At 36.7% G+C, this 27,898-nt stretch overlaps 4 protein-coding genes across 21 annotated transcripts; 2 read left to right on the plus strand and 2 right to left on the minus strand.

Annotated features, from left to right (window-relative positions):
- Window positions 1-391: 391 nt before the first annotated feature.
- LOC106673123 lies at window positions 392-5,437 on the minus strand. 12 transcript variants are annotated; one of them, XR_001341366.2, is made up of 8 exons: window positions 5,023-5,105; window positions 4,797-4,973; window positions 4,321-4,737; window positions 4,079-4,258; window positions 2,861-4,014; window positions 2,628-2,801; window positions 2,401-2,557; window positions 394-1,433 (listed from the first exon to the last, which is right to left on the minus strand). XR_001341366.2 is itself a non-coding variant. In XM_014405117.2 (5 exons), the coding sequence occupies exons 2-5, from the start codon at window positions 4,366-4,368 to the stop codon at window positions 1,426-1,428; spliced, it is 372 nt and encodes a 123-aa protein (XP_014260603.1). In that variant the 5' UTR covers window positions 4,369-4,737; window positions 4,797-4,939; the 3' UTR covers window positions 392-1,425. The 12 variants fall into 12 exon arrangements, 2 of the variants coding, with proteins under 2 accessions (XP_014260603.1, XP_014260602.1); XR_001341364.2 differs by having other exon boundaries at window positions 2,628-4,014; XR_001341363.2 differs by having other exon boundaries at window positions 394-1,274; window positions 1,343-1,433; window positions 2,401-4,014.
- LOC106673122 lies at window positions 5,035-5,785 on the plus strand. Its single transcript, XM_014405115.2, has 3 exons — window positions 5,035-5,199; window positions 5,256-5,429; window positions 5,499-5,785. Exons 1-3 carry the CDS (start codon window positions 5,158-5,160, stop codon window positions 5,724-5,726), a joined length of 444 nt encoding a protein of 147 aa, XP_014260601.1. The 5' UTR covers window positions 5,035-5,157; the 3' UTR covers window positions 5,727-5,785.
- Window positions 5,786-11,016: 5,231 nt separating this feature from the next.
- On the minus strand, window positions 11,017-27,886 carry LOC106673113. 7 transcript variants are annotated; one of them, XR_001341356.1, is made up of 7 exons: window positions 27,750-27,886; window positions 27,513-27,689; window positions 21,632-21,793; window positions 16,430-16,575; window positions 11,529-12,104; window positions 11,296-11,470; window positions 11,017-11,242 (listed from the first exon to the last, which is right to left on the minus strand). XR_001341356.1 is itself a non-coding variant. In XM_014405093.1 (5 exons), the coding sequence occupies exons 1-5, from the start codon at window positions 27,789-27,791 to the stop codon at window positions 11,699-11,701; spliced, it is 933 nt and encodes a 310-aa protein (XP_014260579.1). In that variant the 5' UTR covers window positions 27,792-27,886; the 3' UTR covers window positions 11,017-11,698. The 7 variants fall into 7 exon arrangements, 1 of the variants encoding a protein (XP_014260579.1); XR_001341355.1 differs by having other exon boundaries at window positions 11,296-11,478; XR_001341354.1 differs by having other exon boundaries at window positions 11,296-12,104.
- LOC106673117 lies at window positions 20,605-21,265 on the plus strand. The gene is made up of 3 exons (XM_014405098.1): window positions 20,605-20,737; window positions 20,812-20,973; window positions 21,039-21,265. Exons 1-3 carry the CDS (start codon window positions 20,696-20,698, stop codon window positions 21,249-21,251), a joined length of 417 nt encoding a protein of 138 aa, XP_014260584.1. The 5' UTR covers window positions 20,605-20,695; the 3' UTR covers window positions 21,252-21,265.
- Window positions 27,887-27,898: the final 12 nt, after the last annotated feature.

Consider the following 27,898-nt stretch of genomic DNA (forward strand, 5'->3'; position numbering starts at 1 on the left):
TGAAAGGAAGGGATTGCTTATAACCCCGCCCCGAGGAATATCGTGTACTAGGGGGTGAGTGAATGACGTCTGGAGAGTAAAAGTGAGTTATTAACGAGAATGGAGTGGGTTCAACCCCGCCCCGAGGAGTATCGAGTACTCTGGGGCAGTGAATGTGACCAGACATCTATGTGTGTGGTGATGTATATATACGTATTGTATGTTTTGTTTCTATGCTGTATGTGACATCCTGAGGTACAAACGAGAGGCTAGCATTCTAGGATATCAACGTAGTATACATTTGAAATCAGACCGAGACGCTCAAATGGCTGCAGTTTAAAACAAAATACGGGCAATTCTTCAAGATGATTATTTAAATTTTAAAAAATTGTTATATTTTGTGTTTTCTTAATGTACAATGACAATTTTACCATTTAAATTTAAATCTCGTTATCTAATTGGGGTGTTTATTTCCAAAATGTAATGTGATGAAGCTCGTTTTCTTCAACGACAAGTCATCCTGTCGTGTTGACGTTTTCGTTGAATTAAAGATTTTCTTCAAAAGGGAATCAGCATAAACCAGACTCCGTCTTTGTGACACAATTGGCTTTGTATGTTTACCTACACGAAATCAGAGGACAAAAGGAACAAGTAGAAGGATCATCGTGGCGTAACCAAGAGGGCTGGTGACACTCGGAAATGACCTCGTGACATTTCACCATTCACAACCACCTCTGTCATCCCACGTCCTAGCATCGCTTTACCATACACCCCTCGTGAAAAGTTGACCGGAGAGATGTCAAAAGTTGTTACATGACCGTTAAATATCACGACTCTTAAATCTCACTATCGATCCACCCACACCCTATAACAATATAAAACGTCCAGTCGAATAAAACATGTAAGAATGAAAAGTAATTGGACGATTTGAGAAGTAACGTGATTTATGGACCTCCGGGAGGACAATCAGCGTAGTCATTTGCCAGAAGTCGATTCGCACCCGTGCCTTGCATAAATCATGTTCGATGTGTTTGCATCAGTTGCTTCACACGGTTAAAAAACGAAGACAAACCCTCTGGCAACTGTTTAGGCAAGCCCACTTTCTATCCAGGCAATGTTGATAAAATCGGTTCCTCAGCCGTGCTCATCTCAGCCTCTTGAAAACATCTGATTAAAGAATTGCGTGAACTTTTGCTTATCCGACTCAGATGGCTCATTCTCTCTTTATTGAGGTTGATAATATAAGAAATGTATTCCTTTTATCTCTTTCATCTCACCGTATTTTAATAAAATTCCTAGCGCAATTAACAATCAGCGATAATTGGCTGTACATGATTAAAATCTTCTGTGAGAAATGATTTACCGAAAAAAGCCGTCGCTGTTGCGTTGTAAATCATGGAACATGTTCGTGCATACAAATAGGTCTCAGATGGATGAAATCATCATTTACAGTCCTGGAAGAGAAACAAAGAAATATTTTTACATATGAAAATTTAGTCAAAATAAAACCCTTTACAATGCGAATGTTTCTGAACGGAAAATATTTTAAAAAATATATAAAATTAACATATTTATTATATTATTTATTAACAATAATGATAAAATAACAACCTTGAGGATAAAGTGACAGATGTACAGGTCCAGAAGGTAATGAAAGGGCTTTGAGGCGACTAAGTCCGGGACGATCCAACCTTCCGATTTAACCACCGCGATCCGGCCCTCTGACACTAACAATGCAATAAAAGCGATAAAAAAACATGACTGGATCGGCATAGAAGCTCTCGCGCCAATTATATAAAGCACTGTCGATTAAGGATAGTGAAATTGATACATGGACTTACTTTTGGGCCAAGTCCGCATGCAGAGTACTTGCTCTAAGTGTTCCACCCGAGCGAAGGGTGAAATATCTTGGCTCTACATAGAGAGCGTGTCGGAATGCCACCCGATATGAGAATTGTGCTTGAGCACGGCAGCGAGTTTCTGATCGCCTGTTCGGATTTTTGGAGGAAATAGGATTTTTCGGTGGGAGTGGAGGTTATGATTTCATTTTAAAATATATAATAAATTAAATTAATATAAATAAATTAAATTAATACATATTCTTAATTATATATTTCAATAAATTATACCTATTAGCAGTTGATATATTTGTATGTGATTTTAGAGTAAAATTGAGAATACCACAAGTAAGTATTCCCTTACCCCCTAGAAACACTGATTAAATTTTCAATCCCAATGGATATTTTAAATGTATCTTGCGTTCGATACATTTAAACAAAATTGCACGTACAAATCCTTTTGTTTTCATGAATTGCTACATATCGATGCTATCTGATAAGCTTGAATTTCGCCTTCTTTTCTCCATTACCCACCTGATAAAAATCAGGATAGAATCAAGAATATAAAAAACGCATAAAATACCAGCCAAGACTGATTTCACAATCACGTAGTCGTTTCTGTTATCTTCGGCGATATTGTAGTCGTTCCGTTCTACGACGTAGAGGCCCGCCGTGGCGGAAACGGTGAAAAAGCACGCACCGAAATACATCAAAGTCCCAAGTGTGTTCACGTATAAGTTCTGCAAAAGAATCCTTGACTAGGAAAAGATAACCAGATGGACAAATACAAAGTGGATAAATAATTGATACAAGTAAGATCCCCATGTCTTGAAGTTCGAATAGATCCAGCTCGAAACGAAACGTCGTCGGAATTATCATCGTCGAGTACGTGGTCGTCATGGCCTTCATATGGAATTCTGTCGGGTACTCGTCTGTGTCCAGTTTTTCGCCGAGGTGGTACATGATAAGTACAATCGCCAAAGTCTTGAAACACACTTTTTTTCGTTAAATATAGAATTTTTTATGTTACAAAACTCAGTTACCGTCTGGGCAACGCGTACGCAAACCAAGCACCTATGCCCAAAAAGCATATCTTTTTATTCTTATTTTTTTAAAGCTTTTAGTTGAAATAAATAGAACAATTTTTCTTTTGGTAAATATATTTTATGAAATCATATGGAAGCCGGTGTTAATGTCCGACTGTTCGTAATTTGAAAAAAGGTTAACTTCTTGAATAAAATAGCCGGGTTTTTTTCCCTTTGAGATGACTGAAAGTGAGAGCAACAACTACTATGAATCAGACAAGGTTCTCGTATTCTTCAGGCTGTTTGAACTGGTAAGTTGTATATCTGTAGGAATGTATTTGAGTGTCGAGGATGGAACGTTTTTTCAGGCAGTTATTATACTTTTGATGGTGGCACACACTAAAACGGAGTTCGTAGTGCCGTCGCTCGGGTACGGAACTCAGTGGGAGGTTGCCGCTATGATGACTGTCTATTCTGCTATGATCATCCCTGTGGCGCTCAGGCTGCAGTCTTCCATTCTCAGACCCGGCGTGGGGAAAGTCGCGGTAAGAAAAATTTAGAAATTTTACTAATAAATCCTGTCCGCAGTTATTAATTCTTGCAGTTCTAGGAGTGTGCTTTGTTGTTCATGGGATTCATGGTCTACTTGGTCGCTTCTGCCGTCACGATCCAATGTTGGATGAGGACGCAAAAAGTGCGCGCTGTTATATTCAGGCGGTTTTTCACAGAGATACTACTCATAAAAGGCATATCGTCTATTCTCCTCGCTGCTGGTTTCTGCATCGACGCCTACTTTGTTTTGATGAGCGATGAAGTTTAAACAAACCACAACAAAGTTGTATCATTTCAGTTAAAACATTGTAAATATTCCTTCAAATATATATTTATAACGTCACATTTTTTTTAACAAACATTCATAACACTCAGATGACCAATAAAATTGTTTAATAAAGCGAATCGAGTCTTCCCTTGGAATATTTATATTCTACGTAGATGTCGACCATAACGATTAAACTTAGAAGAGAAGAAATTATACCTTTCGCTAAAAATATTTCGTTGAAAGTAGTTCTGAAGAAAACGGTGTCCAGTGACTGTTTGTTCCGCCACTCCATTATCGTTACGAGGCCACCCGCCGCGTAACACATCGTCCCGGCTACAGTAAATAACAATTCCTTTAAAAAAAAATTAATTAAGTAAAAAATTACTCTAAATGTGTCTTATGATAGAATTGCTGACAGTGATGGGCTCAAACGGAAAATCTTTAACTATAGAAGCTTGGATCCTAACGGCGAAGGGGACGATCATAGCAGAAAAAGAAGTTGAGAGGATTAAAAGATTGAGATTCGTGCCGTAGCCGATTTGTGGAATTGAAAATTCAGTCTTTATATGAAACGAACTTACAATAATGCTCATCATCTGAAATAGAGAAAAAGTTAGCCATCTAATTAAACAAAAAAAGTTGATATTTTAAATCTTACGAATTCCGTGATTTTCAAGTAAATAGAAAGGTTTTGGTAGTCATACATGGTTTATTGGCTAGTACGAACCACAAGAAAACAAACACATGTTTAATTTTTTTACAAATTAAAAAGTATGTCAAATATAAGAAACATATCAAACTAAGGAAAAAAGGTGTTTTTGTGTTGAAAAAGTGTATTTTTAGTTTTGTAATGTGCCCGCTCTTATTTTCGTACTGAACTGTTTGTCACACGGTTGGCGTCCATGACCAAAACCATTGCCAACGTGAGAGAAAAGAAAATCTTCAAAATTACGAGCAAGTTATGATTCGGTTTGACTATTAATGATTTTGACATTATTGTCTGAAACAAGGTGTAAAATTCCACGATCGATGTGATTAAGTACATGTACATTCCTAGCATGAGAATGAACATTTCCTGAAAAGAAAATCAATTTTTTGAACATTCACGTTTTTATTTTGAGTTTCGCTTCTTACTGTGTTTTTATTCAGCTTGTATCCTAGAAGTTTCGACTGGATTCTCAAGGAAAGGGGCAGGACCATGGCTGAGTAGCCAGTCATTCCCACGGCAAGTTCCAGAACAGTTCCATGGCCGAGCGTAGGAACGATAAGCTCGGTTTTCCCGTGAATGAAAAACAAGGAAAAACAAAAAACCTAAAGGTGTTTATTGTTTTGTCTGAATAAATTATTCTGGTTTACTTACAAGCTCAGTACACGAAAAACCAATGTTCATTATTTAACTTTTGTGTCTTACATATGATGGAAACCTTTCAAAAGGTAATGTACAGCCGGTAAAGCTTGGCTACATTTTTCTCCATCATCTAATCCCGGTTTATCCATGGAACTCGGAATCAAACTGTACCTGAGGATCGCAGAAGTGGTAAGAGCCTGCGACAGATCATAACAATTACGTTTGCTCACTCCGATTTGGTCTAGACGCTGAGCATAGTGCTGTTAATGTACCAACTCGGCAAAGAATTGGACATACAAGAACTGGCATCGGAAAACGAAATGAGAATAGTCTCGACTACTTACACCTCCATGATCATCCCGCTCTTATTCAGACTGGAACTGAGTATGTTCGAGAGGGAGGAATTTTCTAAATTTATCGTAAGGATTATATTTACTGCATGACAATACAAATTGTTACAAATTCTAATCGTTCATTTTTGTTTGAAGGACTTGCTCGTTATCGCTTTGGGAATCACATCCTACAGCGTAGCGTGCGTCTACACCCTTTATATATTTTATAGCCATTCCGAGGAAGATTGGCGCTCTTACGACTCGGAAGAGAAATATTTTAAAATTCACGTTTATATAAAAGCGACGATAGCCGTACTTCTTTGTTTTGTATTGATAACAGACTTCGTAACAACGTTTTGGAAGCACAATACAGAAACGAAATGAACGCAATAATATGTGACAAATTCTCGAGCTTAAGTACCATTATAACTTATTTTATTAAATTGAGTGTCTTTTTCTCGCCAGCTAGCATCACTTAAGATACCTAGTCCAAATAACTACTCCAGATAATTTCAAGGCACCCATTACCTATGGTGGTTGACCGCCTTAAAAAAAGATATAGATAAATGGACAATGGTAGTAGTTATATTGATAAATACATAGTTATTTCTGGTATATACGATACATGGACCGCTATTGTAGTACAATAGATGGATAGCTAATAATGTAGATGGAATAGACAAATATTTTATATAAACAGCAACTTAGCTTCGATAGATAATAAATCGCCATTGCAGATAGATAAGTAGATTTGTATATAGACATTGTAGATCGATAGATGGATAGGTAATGCAGATAAACAGAAAAGATAGATAGCTATTGTAGATATATAACTAGAGTGATTTTTTTTTTTTATTATATTGGGACTTCCGACATCTAGGTGATTTCAGCCCCCAACTATGTCTATATTCTATTTACCCTTTCAAACACTACATTCATACAAATAAATACATTCATACACATAAATACATCCATACAGTACACTCATTCCGTTTGGTCGGTGGATTACTTGATATTCCTCTACCGACCCTGTATTCAAACTAATCTAGTTTGGGGTCGATGGAGTACTTTTATAAATATTCCGCCATCGACCCCGAACACGCACTTTTACGCTCTCATCGTTCGAGGGGTGATGATGACGTTATATTTCACCCTCACTCCTCGCCATTCACGCTAATAAATATAGACACACAACACATAAGACATACTATATACAATAAAAAAAAACCAATTTCCCCTAAAAGGCGGAACAGGGGACTCTGAAACTCGCTACCGTGTTCAAGAACTCTTCTTAAGTCCGGCGGCATGCCTACACGCTCTCTGTATGGAGCCAAGGCATTATCGAGCAACCTTTCTCTGCATAAGGGGCACCTGCGCGGGCTTTGGCCCAAAAGCAGGTGCCCATGTGTCAAACCAGTATGGCCAATCCTCAGTCGGGTGAGGACGATCCCTCGTCTCCTGCTCAGATTCTCTGAGGGCCATCTACCGGTCGTGCTCTTGATTCGCAAGAGACTCTCCGACGACCCCACCCACTGACGCTGCCATTTTTCTTTTATCATATTTTTAAATGAGTGTTTAGCGTCAGGGGGCCTGATCGCGATGGTCCGATCCGGAGGGTGGGACGTACCGGCTTTCGCCGTCTCGTCCGCGCGTTCGTTACCCTCCAGGCCGACGTGTCCGGGAATCCAGACAACAACCACCGTTTTTCCGAGAGGCTCCAGCTCCGCATATTTATCTAACAAGAGCACGACGAGAGGGTCCACAGAGAATGTCGCGTATAGCCCAGACAGCGCTCAGAGAGTCGGTACATACGAGGAAGGCTGAGCCCTCCCCGGTCCGCACCGCCTCGAGAGCTTGCCAAATCGCATACAGCTCTGCCGTGTATACGCTGCAATGAGGGGGCAGCGACCAGGAGGTGGCCACTCCCTCGCTATACGCAGCACAAGCCACACCATCGCCGGTCTTGGACCCGTCTGTAAAAATCAGACGAAAACCGGCGTATCTACTTCTAAGTTCAAGGAACTTACCCTTGTAGAGGTATGGCGGCGTACACGATTTCGGCAAGTTCGCCAGATCGTCGCGGACGAGCACGGCCGGAATGGTCCAGGGGGGCGTCGGCCGGTGGCCTAACCGAAGCACCGTTCCCAGCCTCAATCCGGCCCTCCCTAGGGACTCACCGAAGCGAATCCCGAGGGGTCGCGTCCGCGAGCGAAGCCTGTCATAAAATACTCTGTACGGGCAGTGGAGGATCTTAGAGTGATATGTTGGTAATGAAAATGGATGATAAAAACTGTTGTAGATTGATGACAACTAATATAGATAAATGGATAGACGTTCGCAGTTACTGAGGACATTAACGAAAATGATAATAGTTATTGAAAATATTTATTTAGAAATCGTGAGATGCGGTCTGGTGTGATGTAGGTTTCAGAAAAACAGTTTCTTTATCGTGCCAACGTTTCGATCTTTATTGAAATCATTTTCAGGGCCTGGGATTTACAAACATTGTTTACATATAACAATTACATTTTGGATGTGGAAAAGTGAATTTATACAATGTAAAATGTATTTTTTTATATATTCATTCAAAGTATTTCTACTCACTCAAAGTGTTTGTCTTCTGTGTAATTGTGCCATTCTTGCGAGTCGTGTCGAGAGTGCCAGTGAGATTTTGTGTTTATATACGTTGGATTTTGAGGGGGTTACATTTCAAAACCAATAAACTTAGAATCTGTCCTAATAAGCAACAATCCATCAGCTTTCAACATAATCTATGGATTTCTAAAGTCGAAAAACGTTTCTTTTTGATTATCTTCAAGCATGAAAATTTAGAAGATGTGAAGATGATGGAGCTGACTGAGTGGTGCGGGCGCGCGGCGGGGACCTGGCCCTGGTCGGCAGATCACGTTCGACAGTAAAATGAAAATAGAAAACTTCATGGGTAATATGCCAGCGTAAACCCCCCCCCCCAAAAAAAAAAAATATATATATAGAGAGAGAGAGAGAGAGACAAACAGAGAGAGACAGAGATAATTACGTGTTACAGAGATAATGTATGTGTACATGGACAGCTTTTGTAGAAAGATAGATGTAGACAGCTATACGGACGTATTGCACATAATATAGACTGATCGATGGGTAGGCAGATAGCTATTGTAGGAAGATTAGATGTACAAGTACAGTAGCTATTATATATTGTTAGATGGCAAATTTCGCTTGATATATAACAGATAAAGAGATAAATAGGGAGATAATGAAATAGGGAGAGTTAGTAAGGTGATTACAAATCAACAAAAAAATTTATCTATTTTATTGCTATTTATTGTTTTTTCTTTTTTTATTGCTGTCATATTGTGAGTGCATATCTAAAAATAATATTAATAATAGATTGTTTAAAAACTGCAATGCAAAAATTCTAAGCCTTTTTTTTTTTTTTTTTTGGTTGTACCAATTTTTACATAGGTCATGTTACTATCAATCTCTCGGTCTGCCAATTAACGCTTTTAGTCTTACCCAACCGACTCTTGGCTCAACGACATCACTGGGCGTTTTCTTGTTAGTTTATGTGATGTCGCACTTTCATATTTTACGCTTATGCAACCAGTCATGCGCCTATAAAAATTTTCTATTTTGGCTGGCGGGCTGTAACCGAGTCCTTGGGTCCCTCCACTTGCCGACACCCGTAGGCAAACAGCCTAAGGAATTGGATGTTCTACCGGAAGTACACAAGAATAATGTGAATATGCGTTTTCATTTTTCGGCCGGCGATGAGTAAAAGGGAAGAGAGAGAAAGAGAGAAAAAAAGGAGAGAGTTCGAGTGAGCGAATGTATGTGGAAACAGGGACAGACAAAGAGTAAGTGTATAGTAAGAGAATAAGAGCTTGTGGTAAGAAATAAGATAGAGGAAGATGTCAAAAAAACGAGAAGAGATAGAATGAAAGAAACTTAAAGAGCGATAATGAGTGAGAGAGATGGCGAAAATAAAAGTGATGGCGAAGGAAATAAATCACGAAAAATTGTGATCTCATGCTTTATGTGGAATAAGATAGAAAGAGAGATAGATAGGGTAGTTAACGACGGTTAGAAAGGGTGAGAGGGGGCGAGAGTGAAAGAGCAATAGAAGAGTGAGGAACAGGCAGAACAAAGATGTAGAGAATGAAAGTAGTAACGAGAGATCAGGGGTGTGTAAAGAGAGACAGACAAATAGCGAATTAATAAGGAGATAAGGAGAAAGAGAGAGAAAAAGAGAGAGAGAGAAATAGAGAGAGAAAGAGCGAGAGAGAGAGAGAGAGAGAGAGAGAGAGAGAGAGAGAGAGAGAGAGAGACTGTAATTGATCTGATTTAGTTAGCCACGCAAATTAGGTCTCGTAAACCTTTGTACCACTTAACGTGGAAAAATATGAAAGAAGTGAGAGAGCCGTACAGACAGCGAGGCAGACAGTCAGAGGTACAAGGAGAAACGGAGAAATTTAGAGAAAGAGAGTAAAGAAAAGAGGAATAGATAGTAAGAGAGAGTCTGAAAGTAGAAAATTGTATTTTTTATTGACAGAGCAGCAGTCAGAAGAAACATATAGAGAATGAAAGTGGTAAAGAAACCTAGAAGGTGAAGCTGTGTGCTAAAGAGAGACATCATTGGCAGACGGTAAAAGAGAAATAGAGTCTAGCAGATATAAATAAATAAAAAAGAAACAGCGCGATGAAATAGAAAGACAAAAAGAAATTGAGAAAAACAGAAGTGGGTGAAGTAACGTGGAATGAGAAAAAAAGAGAAACTTAGCATATCCAGGGTGACCAAGAAAAACAAAAAGGTAGATGGATAGATAAAGAAAGAAAGAGAGCGAGAGAGAGAGTTAGATGGATAGATAAATGGATGTATAGATAAATAGAAAGAGACTGAAAGAGCAAGAAAATATTTTGTTTTTTCTCGGGAGAGCAAAAGGTAGAAGACAGATATAGAGAATGAAAGTGATAATAAAACCGAGATAGTGAAGGTGTGTGATAAATAGAGACAGCCAAAGAGAAAGTAAAAGAGTGGAGTGAGAGAGACCGAGGGAGAAAGAGAAAAGGGAGTGATTGATGATGGAGAGACGGACAAACAAGGAAACAAATCAACAGAGTGAAACGTAGAGAACAAAATGCAAGTGCATAAAGGCATACAGAGCCGGACATAGATCGACACACGCTAGTGAATAACAAGGTGTTAAAGAAAAAAGAAAAAAGGAGCGATAACAATGGAAAGAGACAAACAGAAGAATAGAAGATAGAAATAGAAAAATATCAAAATAAAGCGTAATGAGAAATAGAATTGTACTTAAGAATGTGACAGCTAATTTCGATTGGTAATATTAATTACATGTTCAATTAAATGGCGATTGCTGAAATCAACTATTTTAACATATTACACCACAAGAAATAGAGGTTTGTTGATTAAGTTAATTAACCAGGTGGGAACTAACCGGCTGGTTGAACAAATTCCGGTTGCGCTGTGAATCGTTCTACCTCCTTCGACGTTTATACATTTTTTTTGTGTTTGCGGTGTGTCGAGATGATGAAATTGGCCCAAACAAAAATTAGTTTGGATATTTATTGACACAATTTTCTACAATTAAAAATAACCAAAAGAAGTTATCTTTTATTTAGTTATTTATTAAAATATAATAAATAAACAACCTTGTGGGAAATTAAACGTATATTTTATCTTCGTGTTTGAAACAGACGATAAAAGTGTCACATATAAACATTAAAGCAAGAACAAGAGCCAATATGTGCTGAGTCAAAACTATCGCAATTTCCTCCCATCTGTAATACTTGTGAACACCGGGGAACTTGAACCAATGAAGCAGTCCAAAAATGCTGGCTATTGTGTATAAAATCGCCCCGACGCTCGTGATGAACATATGCTGATTGTTATTTTATTAATATTATTGTCAAGTTGAAATTTTTATCAATTTACCACATGGTGATCGAGTACGATTGGCTCTGAAAAGCTGGCAGCCTGCAACCTCATGATGGACGGGACGATCATGGTCGAATACGAGGCTGTTCTCAAGAAGGCAAAATAAGGATTCACTTCCGTGAAAACAAGACCGATTAATAACGTCTTGGACTCCATTATTGCTAAGAGTACGCTGAGGAACTTTTTACATTAGAGGATTAGATTATGGTCCTTTGTCAGGCATGGCTTACCATTTCTGCGAATTTGTTCCAACCTTGAAACTTAGTCGAAGACAGGATAGTCATTTTAAAGGTTTATGCACAGATATATGAAAAATTATTTATACCGACCATATGGTGAATGCATAAAATTAGATTCAAAAGTATTATTAAAGAAATTGAATATAAAAGTTAAAAATGTTTTATCGGTAGGATAGATTCTGACTGATGGTACGACCGGCTCTTTCGATTCGTTGCTCCCGGAGGGCGTTTGCTATTTCCCTTTTCATTTCTATCGCCCTCAACAGGCGTTCCTGCGGAGTCAAAGCTTCTTTCCCCCTTCTCTTCCTTTCCATTCTAAGCAAATCTTCAAGCTTCTTTTCTGCGACTTCGTCGTCACAAACTCTGAAGTACGCCTTGCCCCAGGGCCTCATGAACCTCGGCCTGTAGTAATGTGAATCCGGTTCGATCTTGGTCGACGGTGCCGTTATGGGCATCTTGTCTTCCTGCAGCCTCACGTCTTTCACCTTCCATTGTTCCTGACGGGCGACTATCAGGAAAAAGACGCCATTTCGTATGAGTATCTCGTCGTCGGCAGCTGAGCACCACCTAAAAGTTTACATATCAGAAAATCCGTCCGTCCAACCTTAAATTGTTCATAGGTACCACAAAACCAAAATATGAAACAATTTTGTTTGTCCGACCGTTACCAAAGTATATGACTAATTTATGCTATTCCATTCCGACTAAATCTGCTCAATGTATTGGGTTGTCCGGAAAATAATGCAGGATTTTAAGTTTTCATTAAAAAAAATCTATATAAAATATTCTGTTTACGTTTACAGGATTACTCATTTGTATGAATGTCAACACTTATTAATCCTCTTCCAAATGATATTGTTTGTTTACCTCTGTAGCATTCCGCTACTTGGAAATAATTCAGTCATCCTTATAATGTCAAAGCGAGAATTTCGTACGATTTTCTTTTACGAGTTTAAACTCGGCCGAAGCGGAGCCCAAACGGCTAGAAACATTAACCAAGTCTGGGGCGAGGGTTGTGTTAATGAGTGCACTGTGCAAAGGTGGTTTAAAAAATTTCGGGAGGGAGATTTCAGCCTTGAAGATGAAGAAGGTCGTGGAAGGCCTTCCTCTCTTAATGATGATGTTCTGCGATCAGTGGTGGAAGAAAACCCCAAAACAACTGTTCGAGAACTTGCAGAGCAACTCAAAGTCAGTAAAACGACCGTCGCTGACCACCTCAAGGCGATTGGAAAAGTGAAAAAACTCGAAAATTGGGTTCCACACTCATTAAACGATCGCCAAAAAATCAGCGCTTTGATGTTTGTGCATCACTTCTTTGTCGAAACAAAAATGACCCATTTCTGGCCAGAATTGTTACATGTGACGAAAAGTGGATTCTCTACGATAACACTAGACGTTCTGGACAGTGGCTCGACAAAGGAGAAGCTCCAAAGCCCCCAACTCATCAAAAAAAGGTAATGGTTACGGTATGGTGGGCTTCATTTGGTTTAATACACTACAGCTTCTTAAATCCTGGCGAAACCATCAATGCTGAATCATACTGTAACCAAATTAATACCATGCATCAGAAATTGGCAGTAATGAAGCCCTCTTTGGTCAATCGGAAAGGGCCCATTTTGTTGCATGACAACGCTCGACCACATGTGTCACGTGTAACGTCACAAAAATTATTGGAGCTTGGCTATGAAACTTTGCCTCACCCACCCTACTCTCCGGACCTCTCGCCTACTGACTACCATTTTTTTAGACACCTGGACCACTACTTACAACACATAATATTCAAAAATCAAACGGAACTGGAAAATGCATTTATTGACTTTATCAATTCTAAAAATTCTGAATTCTACTCAGACGGAATTAATAAGTTACCAACACGTTGGGAGAAATGTATTGAGAGTATGGGAAATTATTTTGATTAAAGAACATTGCTTTAAAGTAACTAGTTTCTTTTTTTTTTGTTTAATACCAAAATCCTGCATTATTTTCCGGACAACCCAATATTTTAAAAACACGTTTTATACAAATAATCTAAGTTAATTCAGGATAATACTCATACATGAATTATCCGATTTTGATTATATTTTAATGCATAAGCTTAGCCCCTTGGCCTCCATTTTTCCCTATCCCAAATGCACAAGGTAATAAAGCATATTCCCTGGGTTTGTCGGAATTAATAAAGTGTTGTTTACCCACCAATCAATAAAAGCCTCAGTGTGCGGGCATTTCAACTACAAGGTTATATGAACCATTGGGTAACCGGTGATTTGGACAAAAATCCCATTTGTAAGTATGTTGGGTTAGAACTCGTGGCCTCTTGATGCTTACCCAAGACCTTTAACACTGGTGAGCGCCGTGTCAACGCCTTAAACAGATTAAAACAGTGCAAAGAAGAGGGGGTGCGCCACACTGACGACGGACAAGCGAACAACGGACAGGCAAACTGCCAATGAAGCTGATCTAGGATGGACGTCGACCAATTTATTGTGAAAGTTCAGAACAGGCCCTGTCCGTGGAATTTTGAGGACTCGAGTCAAATAAAGCTATAATCATCCCATAGTAGAGGGCAAGAACTTGACAGGATAGCGTCAAATTCCCTCATACAGAAATGGAATTGACCAAGTGCTATTTTTTTCATATTCAACGAAAAGTGGTTTAATTGTACCGAGCACGATAAACTGAGTCGTGTTATCAACGGTTTTCTTGCATAACTAAAAACTTTATATTACAGATACAATGTTCTGCCCCTCATTCAAGTTTCCCTGTCACAAAGGTCGACTTTCAGATCAGCATGAAATCCAGGCAAAATGTAGCATTTTTGGCCATACACTGGGCTTACATTACGTTGCTTACGTGTATTAATTGCAACATTAAGATAGCGCAATTTTCCGTCGATACCGCAGTTCTTGCAAGTGAAGCTTTAAGGGCCCAAGCATGTATGGAAACTAAGGTCTAATGAACCAGAAAATGGAAAAGGAAAAATAATGCCAAATTATCCTTTTTTGTCTTCACTTACAAAGGAAACTACGAAATCTCACCCAAAACCCTAGCTGGCCCACGTATTCCGTCATTAGTTTCTTTTAGGGGTGCAATAGTGTCTTTTCCAGCGCACCTGGCACATGGCCTTGTCAGTCGTTTCTTTATAAGGTGGGAGGCTATGCAATTCTCTTCTCAACTCTTCTCGTAAGTACTACGTAACAAGTAGAAAAACGTCATGTTTCTTCCCCACTTGCCCCTGCCGACGGGAGGACCACCCCCCAAGTTGAGAAACTTCACTGATTTCTCTCCGAACCTCTCGTGTACCGTCCCGACGATAGAATTGGCCGTTCCCGGTAGAGGGGCCCCGTAGGGACTTCCGAACAGCAGGGCGGCACTGGCTTTCAATTTAAGTTGAATGCTAACCACTCTTAGGGTTGTCTAGTCGTAACAAAGTAAAGGTTTGTGATAAACAGAACCACCTGAACGAAGCCATCAAACTCTAGGTACCCTCTAGATGTCTCTCCAACGGACCATTACGAATCCAAACCCAATAGCAAGCTAAGGGATTGGAAATTGCTTGCAGCTGTAGTTGAATCAGTCATGCTCCAGCCCCCTCTTTACAGATAGGTTCTGGTTCACTGACCATAGAGAGAGACCATCGCAATATAAGATTGATTTCCGTCCGTTCACCATTTGTTTCTTTATTTTCAGGTTACTAGAATCACAATGCTTACAGATCAGCACTACAAGTTTAAAAATATGTGTTAATTTATTTTTTTATGTTTTGGTTTTTGAGCAATCGCAAGAGCACAAGAAATAAAAGTATCTAATAAAATTATAGGTTGTTAATTGATAGGTGAGCAACAGCAACAAAGAATTGATCGATCTTCTTTGTTTAATTCTTCATTTTTTAACGTTAAATTTATTATTGGAAAAAATGGGAAAGGCTTAACAGTTTGTCATTTCTTAGTACATCCACTAGTTTAAACAAATCAACCTTTACCATTGGCCCTGGCGCTGGCGCATCGAAATTCGAAAAACCCGCCAAAGTTTACGCATGGAATTATGGGTAAGATAAATTTGATGAGTGCGTGACGTGTACCATACAAAAGAACTGATTTATTTAACTGAATAAGCTGTTTTGACCCTGAAAAAGAGCAGTTTTTTCCAATCTCTAGAGCATAGTAACTTATTTAGTAGAGTCTTAGTTAATATCTTATTATGATTTTCAACTGTGAATTAATTAAAGTAAGACCAGTACTCAAAATTAAAGGAAGCGCAATATCATTATGTAAATCTAGTACTTAAGCAAATGCACGATAAAAATTAATAGCTAATCAATAATAACAATATGTAATAATTAATAAATTATAAAAATTTATATGTGGTATCGCATAAATAAAAATATTTTTTGTAAATTATTATAGATTCACGCAGTGGATTATTATATATTTTTTTCTGTTTTCTTCCCCCTAAAAGGAGTTTTTTAAATTAGGGTTTATTCCAAGAAAGACGTGAGTTTTGATTTTTGTATAAAAGGTTAGTTTATTTCAAAAACATTTTTTTTCTCTACGTTTCGGGTTTTTTCTCGCCCATCACCAGAAAACCCTAGCGGTCTCGCTTACTCTCCCATAGCGGTTTTACCCTGTAAAAAACCTCCAATTGTCTCTCCCCAAGGAAGGGCAATTTTAAGAGGAATGTGAGAAATAATTTCCTCCTCCCAGGCTGATCTAGGGTTTACTGATGATGGCCTAGAAATAGCCGGAAACATAGAGAAAATGTTTTTGAAATAAACTAACCTTTTATTTTTTTTAATCAAAAACCACGTGCTTCTTCGAATAAATTTAAAAAACCTACTTTTAGGAAGGAGAAAAAAGAAAAAATATAATACAATTAATAAGTTTAAATGTACGTACGTTACAATGAGGTCAATCAAGAAAAATAATGCCATCATAAACGATCCGCATGTTTTATAAAGAGTCAAATAGTATGCCAAATATTTATATTGAAAAGCTCCTCCGACCATGTAAACCCATGCAGCAAAAGAAGAGAACAACATGTCCTGAAATAATGATTCTGGGCTTATTTTATATTATAATTAATATAATAGTAAACAACAGAAGCAATAAACATCGTTGAATTACGATAATATATAAACTAGTAAGCATAATGCTTAACATGTTAAATCTGTTTTTTTATTAACAGAATTAATAATCCACTTAATTAATAATTAAATGGATGTAAAAAAACCAACACCAACAAAACTTGCCAAATAGAATTCATTTTATCTCTTTAATTCAAATATACATTTTTATCAATAATAAATCTATTAATTTTGCACCTCAGGGCAACTGGATAAATAAAAAAATGAACCTTTCAGGATTGCGATTTCAAAATGTTGACCTTAGGTACAAAATGAACTGTCCTAGATTTACTATGTCTATTTAAGACGTACGAATGTAAAAGTTGAAAAATTACTGCAATGTTGATTTAATTTTTTGAGATTTCTAAAAAGGCACATTGCGTTCAAAAAATAAATGGTTTCCAAAAATTATAGACAGCCTCACGTCCTAGATACTTATTGGAAACCAAACTTTTTTCATTTTGCCAAAATTTGACTTTTTCAGTTTTGCCTGAAGAGATTATAATTAGAACCTCAGGCACAAAGGATGTTTAAATTTTCGAAAAGTTTCGAATTGAACGTTCGCCAAACCAATGAATACCAACCAGTCAACTCTGACAATTTTTAAAGTGAATTTGAACTCGCGTATTTCTAAATTATATTTGCCACAGATGCTTCGAAAATTTGTAAAAATTGCTAAGTTGGCACAAAATTGGATCAATGGAACTAGTTCTTCTAACGTAACGTACGAACTACGGAAAGTAAATTCGTGAGGGAATTCGAAAAAATTGTTGTGCCCCAAAATCAAAATTTCCACTCGCATTTTGCGCTTCAGACCTTTCTGAACAAATTTGGTTTCGTGTCTGTCTGTCCGTTTATGGTTAATCCTTTGTAATCGGCAAAACTCCGAAACCATGAGACAAAATTTATGAAATTTTCACAGATTATGCTAGTTGCTTTCTACGTGATCCTTATGAACTCAATCGGAATACGCAAACGTAAAGTCCCGTACACAGCTGTATCTCCAAAGCCGTATCCAAATTTTAACAAAATGGAGGTTATCCAAATCTTTTAACCTATCTCGAACAGTGAAAAAGGCAGGATATGACCAATAACACTGTTTTTCTCATTAATTTTTATTATTTCCAAATTAAACTGATTTTAACATAAAATCTTTCATAATTATTAAATTTCAGTCATGAAAAATAATTGTATTGTACTGGAACCGATGAATCCAGCAAGTTCTGGTGAGTTGTAGTTTTTGAGTATTTCAATTCAAGCAGTATTATTTAATACCAAAAACTACCAAAATTAGAAAAATGGAGTTTATCAAAATCTTTGAAAGATTAGATAAATTTAATCTAACTGGAACCAGTGAAATCGAGGAGTATCTGGCCTACAACACTGTTTTCCCATTAAATTTTATTACTTACAAATTAAACCGGTTTTAACATAAAACTTTTTTATAATTTTAATATTAAAGGATTGGTAAAAATGTTTTGTCATGAAAAATAATCCGATCGGGCCGATGAATCTAACAGGTAATGTTAAAATAACCTGTGAAACAGTGAAACACAACAGGTTCTGATCAGTTGTAGTTTTTTCTCTGTTTAAGCAATAGGGTTTAACCAAAAACTAACAAAATTTAAAAAAATAGATATCTTGACGAAATTTACCCTGGAACCAATGATTTTAACTTGTTGGCTTTCACAAGTTACAAATATGTTGGGTTTTTTTTAAAGAAAAAAAAAAATTAAGCAATCCTTTAATATTGTTACATAAATCAAAAACTCAATCAAAGAACACCGGCCTAAACTTGATCTGGAAAAAGAAACAAACGGAATATTAGCTGCGTGTTTGCATCTTGTCAATTTCGACAACTTGCTTCAATATTAATTTTAAATTACACAGGTTTATTTTGATGTTATTGTTTAAATTTAATTGTTATGTGGTGTTTAGTGACCGTTAGTCAATGATTATTTGGAGATCGTGAGATGCGGTCTGGTGTGACGTAGGTTTTAGAAAAACGTTTTCTTTATCGTGCCAACGTTTCGATCTTTATTGAGATCATCTTCAGGGCCTGGGATTTATAAACATTGTTTAAATTTTACCAATACATGTTGTATGTGAATAAAATGAATTTATACAATGCTAAAAAATTGTATATTAAAAACAAATTATACATTGCTAGAAAATTTTACATTAAAAATGAATTTATACAATGGTAGAAAATTTTAGATTAAAAATAAATTAAACATTGCTAGAAAATTTTACATTAAAAAAATGAATTTATACAATGGTAGAAAATTTTACATTAAAAAAATATATACAATGTTAGATTTAATTTCTTTTCTGAATAGAATTTCTAATTTAATTTTATGTATATATTTTTATTTCATAACAGAGAAAAGTTGTTTAATTTCAAGTATCTTTATTTAAAATTTCTTTTTTATTTGGTTATTATAATTATTAAGGTTATTAATATTTATATTATTGTCTTTCTTTTTTCTTTTTTCACATCCTACATGTATTTGTAAAATTAAACAATGTTTGTAAATTCCAGACGCTGAAGATGATCTAAATAAAGATCGAAACGTTGGCACGATAAAGAAAATGTTTTTATAAAACCTACGTCACACATCGCATCTCACGATCTCTAAATAATCATTTATTAATATTTGTAAATTTAAAAAAAAAAAGTGCTACAATATTTTATTTTAATCCAATTATGTTGGACCATATTAATTATTTCAATTAATTATTCTATTATCCAACTCTTTTTAACCAAAACCTTGCATAAAAAGAATAAATAATTGGAATTATTTATGATCAGTTTTTCGCTTTAAATAATTCAATTTGGAAATAAAGAGAAAATCAATATTATTGGCCAGAACTTCACAGACCCAAGCCCTCAGAATTGTAAAAAAATTGGCAAACCTTCCATTATTTAAAAGTTCAGTAGTGCAAGATAATGAAATTTTAATAGATAAAAAACGAAAAACGACGCTGTTGGCCAGATTCATGTGAAACAGATAGTCAAAATTTGACTAACTCTGATGAATCTGGAAATTTTTCTTTTTTCAAAGATTTCTTTCTGTTGTACGCTAGAGATTAGACAATGAAATTTAATAGCAACAAAACTGTAATTGAACAGAAATTGTCTATCTTTTGGATCATTGGATGTGACTTTTTGGATCCACTTTTTCCAATTTGATAATCACATGACTGGAAAACGTATCAATCGTCAAATAATAAAAATTTATGACAGTTTAGAATATTATGAATATTAGCCTGAACTGCTTTTACAACAACCTCAGAAAATAACTATTTTATTTGGTCACTCACAGCGTTACTAATAAGTGACCTATGCCGGTTCAGCATGAATGAAACGTTTACGTTTAATATGTGTGATTCCCAGTTTGGATTTGGGTCTTTAACAAAGGGCATTAAACATCTGTTTAAATCTAACAAATGTTTGTTAGTTTCTTTGACAAATTACAACAATTATCGCTATGATTAGAAAGTTCAAATTGATTATAAACACACCTCTATTTTAGAAAAGCCGTGTTTCCCATAAACTGTCACTTCGAAACGGAACATCACAGTGGGCAGCAAAGACGTCAGGATTGTGTTCATAATTATCATTCCTGTAGTCGAAATATCGTCTTTCATCGACTCCAGTTGCAATATGCACAGCGTAAAGCCCAAGCTCTGCTCAGAAAATAACGAGAACTTTTTTTCGTACAAGAACTTTAAGCGTGTTACTTACGACTTCCAGGAATCTGATAAATGCTCTTGTAGGCATATCTGCCACTGTCGCACTTACTAGGCAGACTTACGATATCGCACATAGATGTATGAAAAAACTCTATTTTAAAATAACAAATGCGTTGGTTTGTTATGATTTTAAAAACATGTTTATTTTTTAAATGGTTTATGTTTGTGTTTAAAAAACACATGTAGTTTGTACTTTGGGTCAATCAAGTTGTATTTTGAGAGAAATATCGAATCTCGTTCAAATTAACAATCGTTCTATGATACTTATTATACGCCTTCCTGGATGAAGTTTGAGAAACTATTTTGGATGCAAATATTTGAGATGGTATAATTATTTCTTTTTCGAGAAGAGAATTATCAAAATTTATTCACAACAATATAAATAAAGTGATGTTGCAGCTTTTGGGTACTCTCCTTTTTGGCTTGCATGCCCAATCAGACATGACGCATGACAAGTGGGTGCTTTTTGGCACCGCGCAAGGATTCTGCAGTCCGTTGATCCTGCAAGTGTTTAGGCTCGACGTTCCGACGTTCACCGACTCGAATTTTAGTAAACCTATTGTATGTTTCTTCATATATTGTTATAACTCATTGAATTTTTTTTTTCTTTTGTTCGTTTCTGTCAGAACGTCATCATTCTTTTGTATTGCATGCTGGCATACGCCGCCGGTACATCTCTGACGATAATGGATGCGGTCGATGGGTTTAAGTCCAGGGGTGGAGTCATGGTACTTTGCAAGCCAGTAATCGCTTCCTTTCTTATTATTTTACTATTCATCGACTTTGTCGTTACACTGTGCAAGAAAAAACATGACATCCCTGAGGAAAATAATAAATAAATACTATCCGTTTTTGTAGTATATTAAATCAACAGCTAACCTGAGCCGAGTTCGAATACGTTAAATATTACTCATGAGTTTGACGGAAAGGATTCTTTCGGTCATATAAAAGTTAGTTCATGATAACAAAATTTATTTAACATTGTGTCTCGTCGTTACTAATACAATTTCATGAGACAACATTAACGATATAACAAGAGAGAGTAAAGCTTTGATTATAGTCAATATAACTTTTGTTGTTTTGACTTGCCAAAGTATGGACAATAAACTGACCACTGAGGCGAAACTGTAGGACACCAGACTGTACACTATTACAATGAATTCCTGGAAAATTCATTTAAGTTTTTTCACGATTTAATTCATCAAATAAAAAAATTTACCGATAGTTTATCCATAGGTATTTCGTCGGATTTCAAACCCTCCATCCTGTATATCTGGGGCAACAGAGGGCCGCAAAAGCCCAGTGTTATGAAAAAGTTAGTTGCCCAGTCTGCAGGCAAGTAAGAGTGGTAGTGTATCACAAATATAGCCAATCCTATGATCTGTAATAACAATTAGAACATTTCTTCTTAATATTGTGTAAAAGTTCATAGTACTAAGTAATATAAGAATAAAAGCAACCGTTCAGGTTCTGAAAAAGCAGCGGTTACGGTCACCGAAATAGTGGCTCATGCTGGAGAGAAAAAACAAAATTTTCACATCCATATGCGACTTTGCCAGGCATGTGAATGTGATAGGAAAACCGTAGCGGACTAAGACTATATTTTCCAAGAAAGAGACGAATTGAGCAGCCTAAATCTACATGGCAATATCAAATAAGACAATAATTGAAATTAACATGAAATATAGTATAAATTTAACTTTATCTTTTTCACTCACCCTAATAACACAGAACCAACCAACCTAATAGGCACACATGCTCTCAAAGAAAAAAAACCATACACTCAAATTTTATTGTTTATGTCAAACCATATATATTTAAACATGGAGTACCCAAACCGCCCTTTCTGCACCCAAGCGCGGATTTTCAGCTAGATCTTACCGAATAGCTAAAACAAGACACACCTCCAAATATCTACAAACAAGAGTTCTAAGGAATCATAGATACCCTTCCAAACCCGACCTTTACATATAGGTCCGAGAAAGATTTAGGTAAAAAACGTTTAATCTACTATGATTATGTTACATACTGTTCAGCTTGTTATAATAGCAAAAATGCATAAATGTTTTAGTCTCGCTTAAAGCGGGAAACGAACTTACCCGATGCAACGCTATGCGACGCTACCCGACGTAAATCCAAAGTCCAGTTTTCCATAAGATTGTAATACCACGCGCACATCTGCCCGATGCTACGCAACGCTACCCTACTGTACACTAAGCGACCCCCACTGTCCAGATTTTCGTCGGGTAGCATCGAGTACAGTCGAAGACAAAAGAACCGGACTCTATTATTTTTATTCAAACTACATGTATTATTGTCGTTATATTAATTACAACACACGTATTTTAATATAAACCAAATTAAACGATATCAAAAATTCGTTAGTTTTTATTTTAAAAAATTAATTTTAATGGTTTGGTAGAAAATTGATAAAAACACCGGAATACTAATTTTTCATATAATGAATTTAACAAACAATTTATAACGCGGTTTCGCTTATAAAATTTAACTAACAATTTATTTCATGGTTTTGCTCATAAAATTACACCATTTTCGTCGAGTAGCTTCAGAGCAGGACACTCATATTTTTTTAGTTTATTTCAAACTAAGTATACATAATTTTGTCGTTATATTAATTACAACATTCCTATTTTAATGTAAGCCAAATTAATTGAGATCAGAAATTCATAAGTTTTTATAAAAATTATTTAATTATGATGGTTAGGAAGAAAATTTATCAAAACACCGGAATAAGTTTATTTAAAACAATTAAGTTTAGCAAACAATTTATTAGACGGCTGCGCTCATAAAATTTAACTAACAATTTATTACACGGTTGTGCTCATAAAATTTAACAATTTATTACATGGTTTTGCTCATAAAATTACACCATTTTCGTCGAGTAGCTTCAGAACAGGACACTCATATTTTTTGTAGTTTATTTCAAACTAAGTATACATAATTTTGTCGTTATATTAGATAAAATATTGCTATTTTAATGTAAACCAAATTAATCGAGATCAGAAATTCATAAGTTTTTATATAAATTATTTAATTATGATGGTTAGGAAGAAAATTTATCAAAACACCGGAATAAGTTTATTTAAAACAATTAAGTTTAACAAACAATTTAATAAATGACTGTGCTCATAAAATTTAACTAACAATTTATTACATGGTTTTGCTCATAAAATCACACCATTTTCGTCGAGTAGCTTCAGAACAGAACACTCATACTTTTTGTAGTTTATTTCAAACTATGTATATGTAATTTTGTCGTTATATTAATTACAACATGCCGATTTTAATGTAAACCAAATTAAACGAGATCAAAAATTCTTAATTTTTTAAAAATTATTTAACTATGATGGCTAGGCAGAAAAATTATAAAAATAACTGAATACCATTTATTGATAGAATGAATTTAACTAACAATTTATTACATGGTTTTGCTCAAAATAGTGCATTAAGAACAAAAGAGGCGTTGCGATTACGATACTGATTTGTGATACACGCTGTACGTGGCGTGCGCCTGACGCCGCATAGATGTGCACACCCTACCAAAACGCGACAAGGCGTCAGGTAGCATCGGGTAGCGTCGCATGACGTTGCATGCAGTAAGTGTGTTACCCGCTGTTTCTGGCTCTTAAAGAATTCTTTTCTTCCCACCGTCTGATACAGGAAAATCTACTTGCTAATAATTCGAAATCGTGGACGTAAGTAATTTTTATATGAATCCTTGGACACTGGAGGATATCAGGAAATAAAAGGTCGTCTTCCATCAAAACAAGCCATTTCTGATGGAGAAAGAGTATCAAAACTACCGAATTCAGGCGTGATAGCCTCGTTCAAACTAAAATCAATTTGTGCCAGGACGAGTCCGTCTTAGAATGTGAGACTTAGAGAAATTAAAGATAATTTGAAACTAAATTCACTAATTTCGTGGTCCGCTTGACCAATTAATATATTCCAATTAATTAACGTTTTTATTTGAGATAAAAAAGTCAATGGCACGAGCGGGATTCGAACCCACGATTTTCGGCTAGATACGCCGTTGCTCTACCACTTGAGCTATCCTCAAAAGGTGTGGTTGAGATGGAAAATTGATGGCCGAGTGGATCGAGGTCACGATAGCTCAGGTGGTAGAGCAGCGGCGTATCAAGCCGAAAATCGTGGGTTCGAATCCCGCTCGTGCCATTGACTTTTTTATCTCAACTGAAAACCTTAATTAATTGTAATAGTTTGAAACAGCCTGTAGCATGATGAGGGCCGACCATTTTATAGCACTTGCATATTGAGAGTAAAAACCTGTTGACGAATTGCAAACCATATGAAAATTTAATTTCTCTTGAACTTCTCCAACAAGATTGAAAATACTCTTAGAGACGACACTAAGAAAATAAGTTTTTTAAGTTTCTGAAAGGTACAAAATTCATATACAGAATATAAAAAGGTTGAATCTGGAATCTCCGTGCAGAGTTGTGAGGTGTTGTTAGTTGGAGAGACCTCTACACCGCATGTTTTTCCACCTCCTAATTTTCTGCAAAGCGGATGATAAACCAAAATTGATGGAGCGCCTTTAGAAAATGATTTAAAAAAATATAATCTGAATACAATTCGAGCGAAACAATATAAAAACAGAGGAATAAACATAATAGCAAAGTTCCAATTTTAAATTTGGATGTCCAGATCCAGATTTTCTATCTTGTCGGACTAATTTTCGTTTGGAAAACAAGATATTTTTTAAAATAATATTTCAGTGAAACTTTTAAATAGTTGACTCACCACTTCCATCATTTGTACAAAATGTTGGGTTAACATGATGCCTTTTTCTCAAAAATTCCAGATGAAAACTAACGTTTGATTTATTTTAAAAATAACAGTGCGTCTATGTGCTCACCAACATTGGGCGTTTTTGTGTTTAACTATATACTAATTACTTAATAATAAAACATAAGATGTAAATACTTGTGGTGAAAATCATCTGGATATTTTTCAATAAATCTGTTATATCTATGATACTAAAGAGATTTTTCCACTACAACATGAGAGAGGGTGTTTTTTCATTTGCAGCAGTTGAAGCAAATATTTTTCAACTAAAGGAAAAATTGCTTAATATAAAAAATGCTACAGCAACTTGAATCTAACCAATATGATGTGATCCTTTGACGCTTCTGTTGACTTTTCATTTAGGTTTGCAGAAATAAACAGTATCAATTGTGGATAATTTGTTTTTTCTTTGAATCCTAGGATTCTTAAGCTTAGTACACAAAGAGATTCTTATTTGCTCGTCTTGTTTTTGGTCTGCTCAAAATCAGGACAAGTCCAATGTGCCCCGCAGTTTGCATAAGGCGCGGGTAAGTGACCCACAATGGGTCTCATAATATCCTTGAGACCGATCTGAAATGGGATTCTGTGATAAATGTTGAACAACATTGCAGTGTGGATGTATGAACAGTCTTCAGTCAATTTTCTACCCAAATTTTGGGTTGTGATAAAGAGACGTGGTTTGTTATTTAGGATTTCCACATCAAGCTTGTGAAATAAACCGCAAAGGGCCCAAGAGATCTTGACCTGGTCTATTAGTGCTTTTCATAAGCTGGCGCACCCACCATCGTTTCGGCTTAGGCAAAAGATTTCGCGAATAGCTTAGCATGTATTCAAGCAGCAGCGAGCACTACTTCCCTTGACGTTGCCATCCTCAAACTATCCCCGTGATATAGGGAATAGGGATAGGGATATAGATAGGGACAAGAGAGGCGGCCACAAGGCCTACTGCACCTCGACCTAAATAAATCTATTGTGCTCCTCTGTTAATTATAACTCACTGGCCAGCTTCTCGGCTTCAGACTATTAACCAGCCTCCACAGCTTTGCCAGCGGTTCCTTGGTGTAGGATCTTGCTTGTGGTTTTTCTTGTCCTAGTTGCAAGAACCTGCACCTCCATAGACCTTCACAGAAACATAAAATGTGCTATGTGGTCTCCTCCTCTTCCTGGCAGTATCTGCACAGTGTTTTTTCTGACTGTACTCCTATCCGGTGCATGTGCTTTCGTAAGTGGCAGTGCCCCGTCAGGAGTCCATCCAGAATCCTGGTTCGGTTGCGGTTGCCTTCCAGTAGTTCTTTTGTAAGTATTTTGGATGGTCCTTCTACGATTCTCTTCGCGTGCCTCATACCTGTGGTATTGTTCCACCAAGTTTTGGACTCATTAAGGATCCATTTTAAGATGTATCCACTTTTCTGGCAGGCTGCTAGGCCGAAGTAGGGTTCTGGGCCCATAAAGTCCATGTTGGCTCCCTTTATGGCCATTATGTCAACATTTTCGTTGCCTGTATGCCCCGAATATGCAGGGACCCATGCTATGGTCGTTAGTGTCGCTGACTTCCGTCAGGACCTCCATGCAATTTCAAACACTCTTTGCCTTCGCCTGGCATGAGGCTAAGGCCCTGAGAGCTACCTGACTGTCAGAGAAAATGGCTATCTTCCGGGAATGTATTCCTAGCCTTTTTATTTCTCTGGCACATTGTTCGATCGCTATGATTTCAGACTGGGAAACTGTAGCATACTTGCCTAGGTTTACCGCCAGCGGTCTTGGGGTTCATCCCAATGACCCCAGCTCCCGTACCCTTGTCGGTTTGGGAGCCGTCAGTATAGCAGTATACTGTGATTTAGACACATCTAGACATGCAGATTTGAGTAGACTCATAACAGTGACGCGCTACAAACAAGTTTCGGTGTATACTAGCCTTTAAAGAGGAAATATTGGCTTTGCAAACTTACACAGTGTAAAAATTTAATTTTTGATAACCTCTCGTGTCAGTTCTAATTTTTTATGAAACACGTTAAATCAACTTAAAAAAAGTCTATTTTTTCATAGTTGCAATAAGGTCCATGCAAAATATGACGGCCAGAGCTATAGAAAAGATGTCCGTAAAGAGCGCAGCGTTTCTGAAAGACGTTCTGCTACGGGTTTCAAGGACTTCAAGCAGGATCAATGAGGCACCAGTCATATAGGACACCATGCAGTACAGGATAATGAAAATTTCCTGTCAATAAAATTTGATTTGGAACCTTTTGACGGATTATAACGGAAGGACTCACTATCGTTTTCGGCAAATCGTTGAAACCGTAAAGAGCTGGCTCGGCTCTGAAGAGCGTCGGGACCATCGGACTGCAAATCCCTGTTGCTATTGCAACGTGACTTCCCCTCGCGTTTCGCTTGTGGTGGCCCCACCAAATCGAGGCTGCGTGCAAGCTAAAAACGGCTACCCCGAGGAACTAGAATGTGCATACTGTATGAGTTGACTGAAATTGTTTTACGACTCCCCTTCTATCTACCACTTCGGCCATTTTCAAATAAACCATGTTCCTTTGTCTCATACTAATCACTGAAATTCAGGAAGAGAAGAAAAATTCCAAAGAGAATAGAAGAAATTATGAATTTTGAAACCAGATTTTGGAAAACGATAATTTAAATTAAACTCCCA

Source organism: Cimex lectularius, unplaced genomic scaffold, assembly GCF_000648675.2.
Source record: "Cimex lectularius strain Harlan isolate CLEC.00 unplaced genomic scaffold, Clec_2.1 scaffold205, whole genome shotgun sequence".
NCBI classification, from domain to species: Eukaryota; Metazoa; Arthropoda; class Insecta; order Hemiptera; family Cimicidae; genus Cimex; species Cimex lectularius.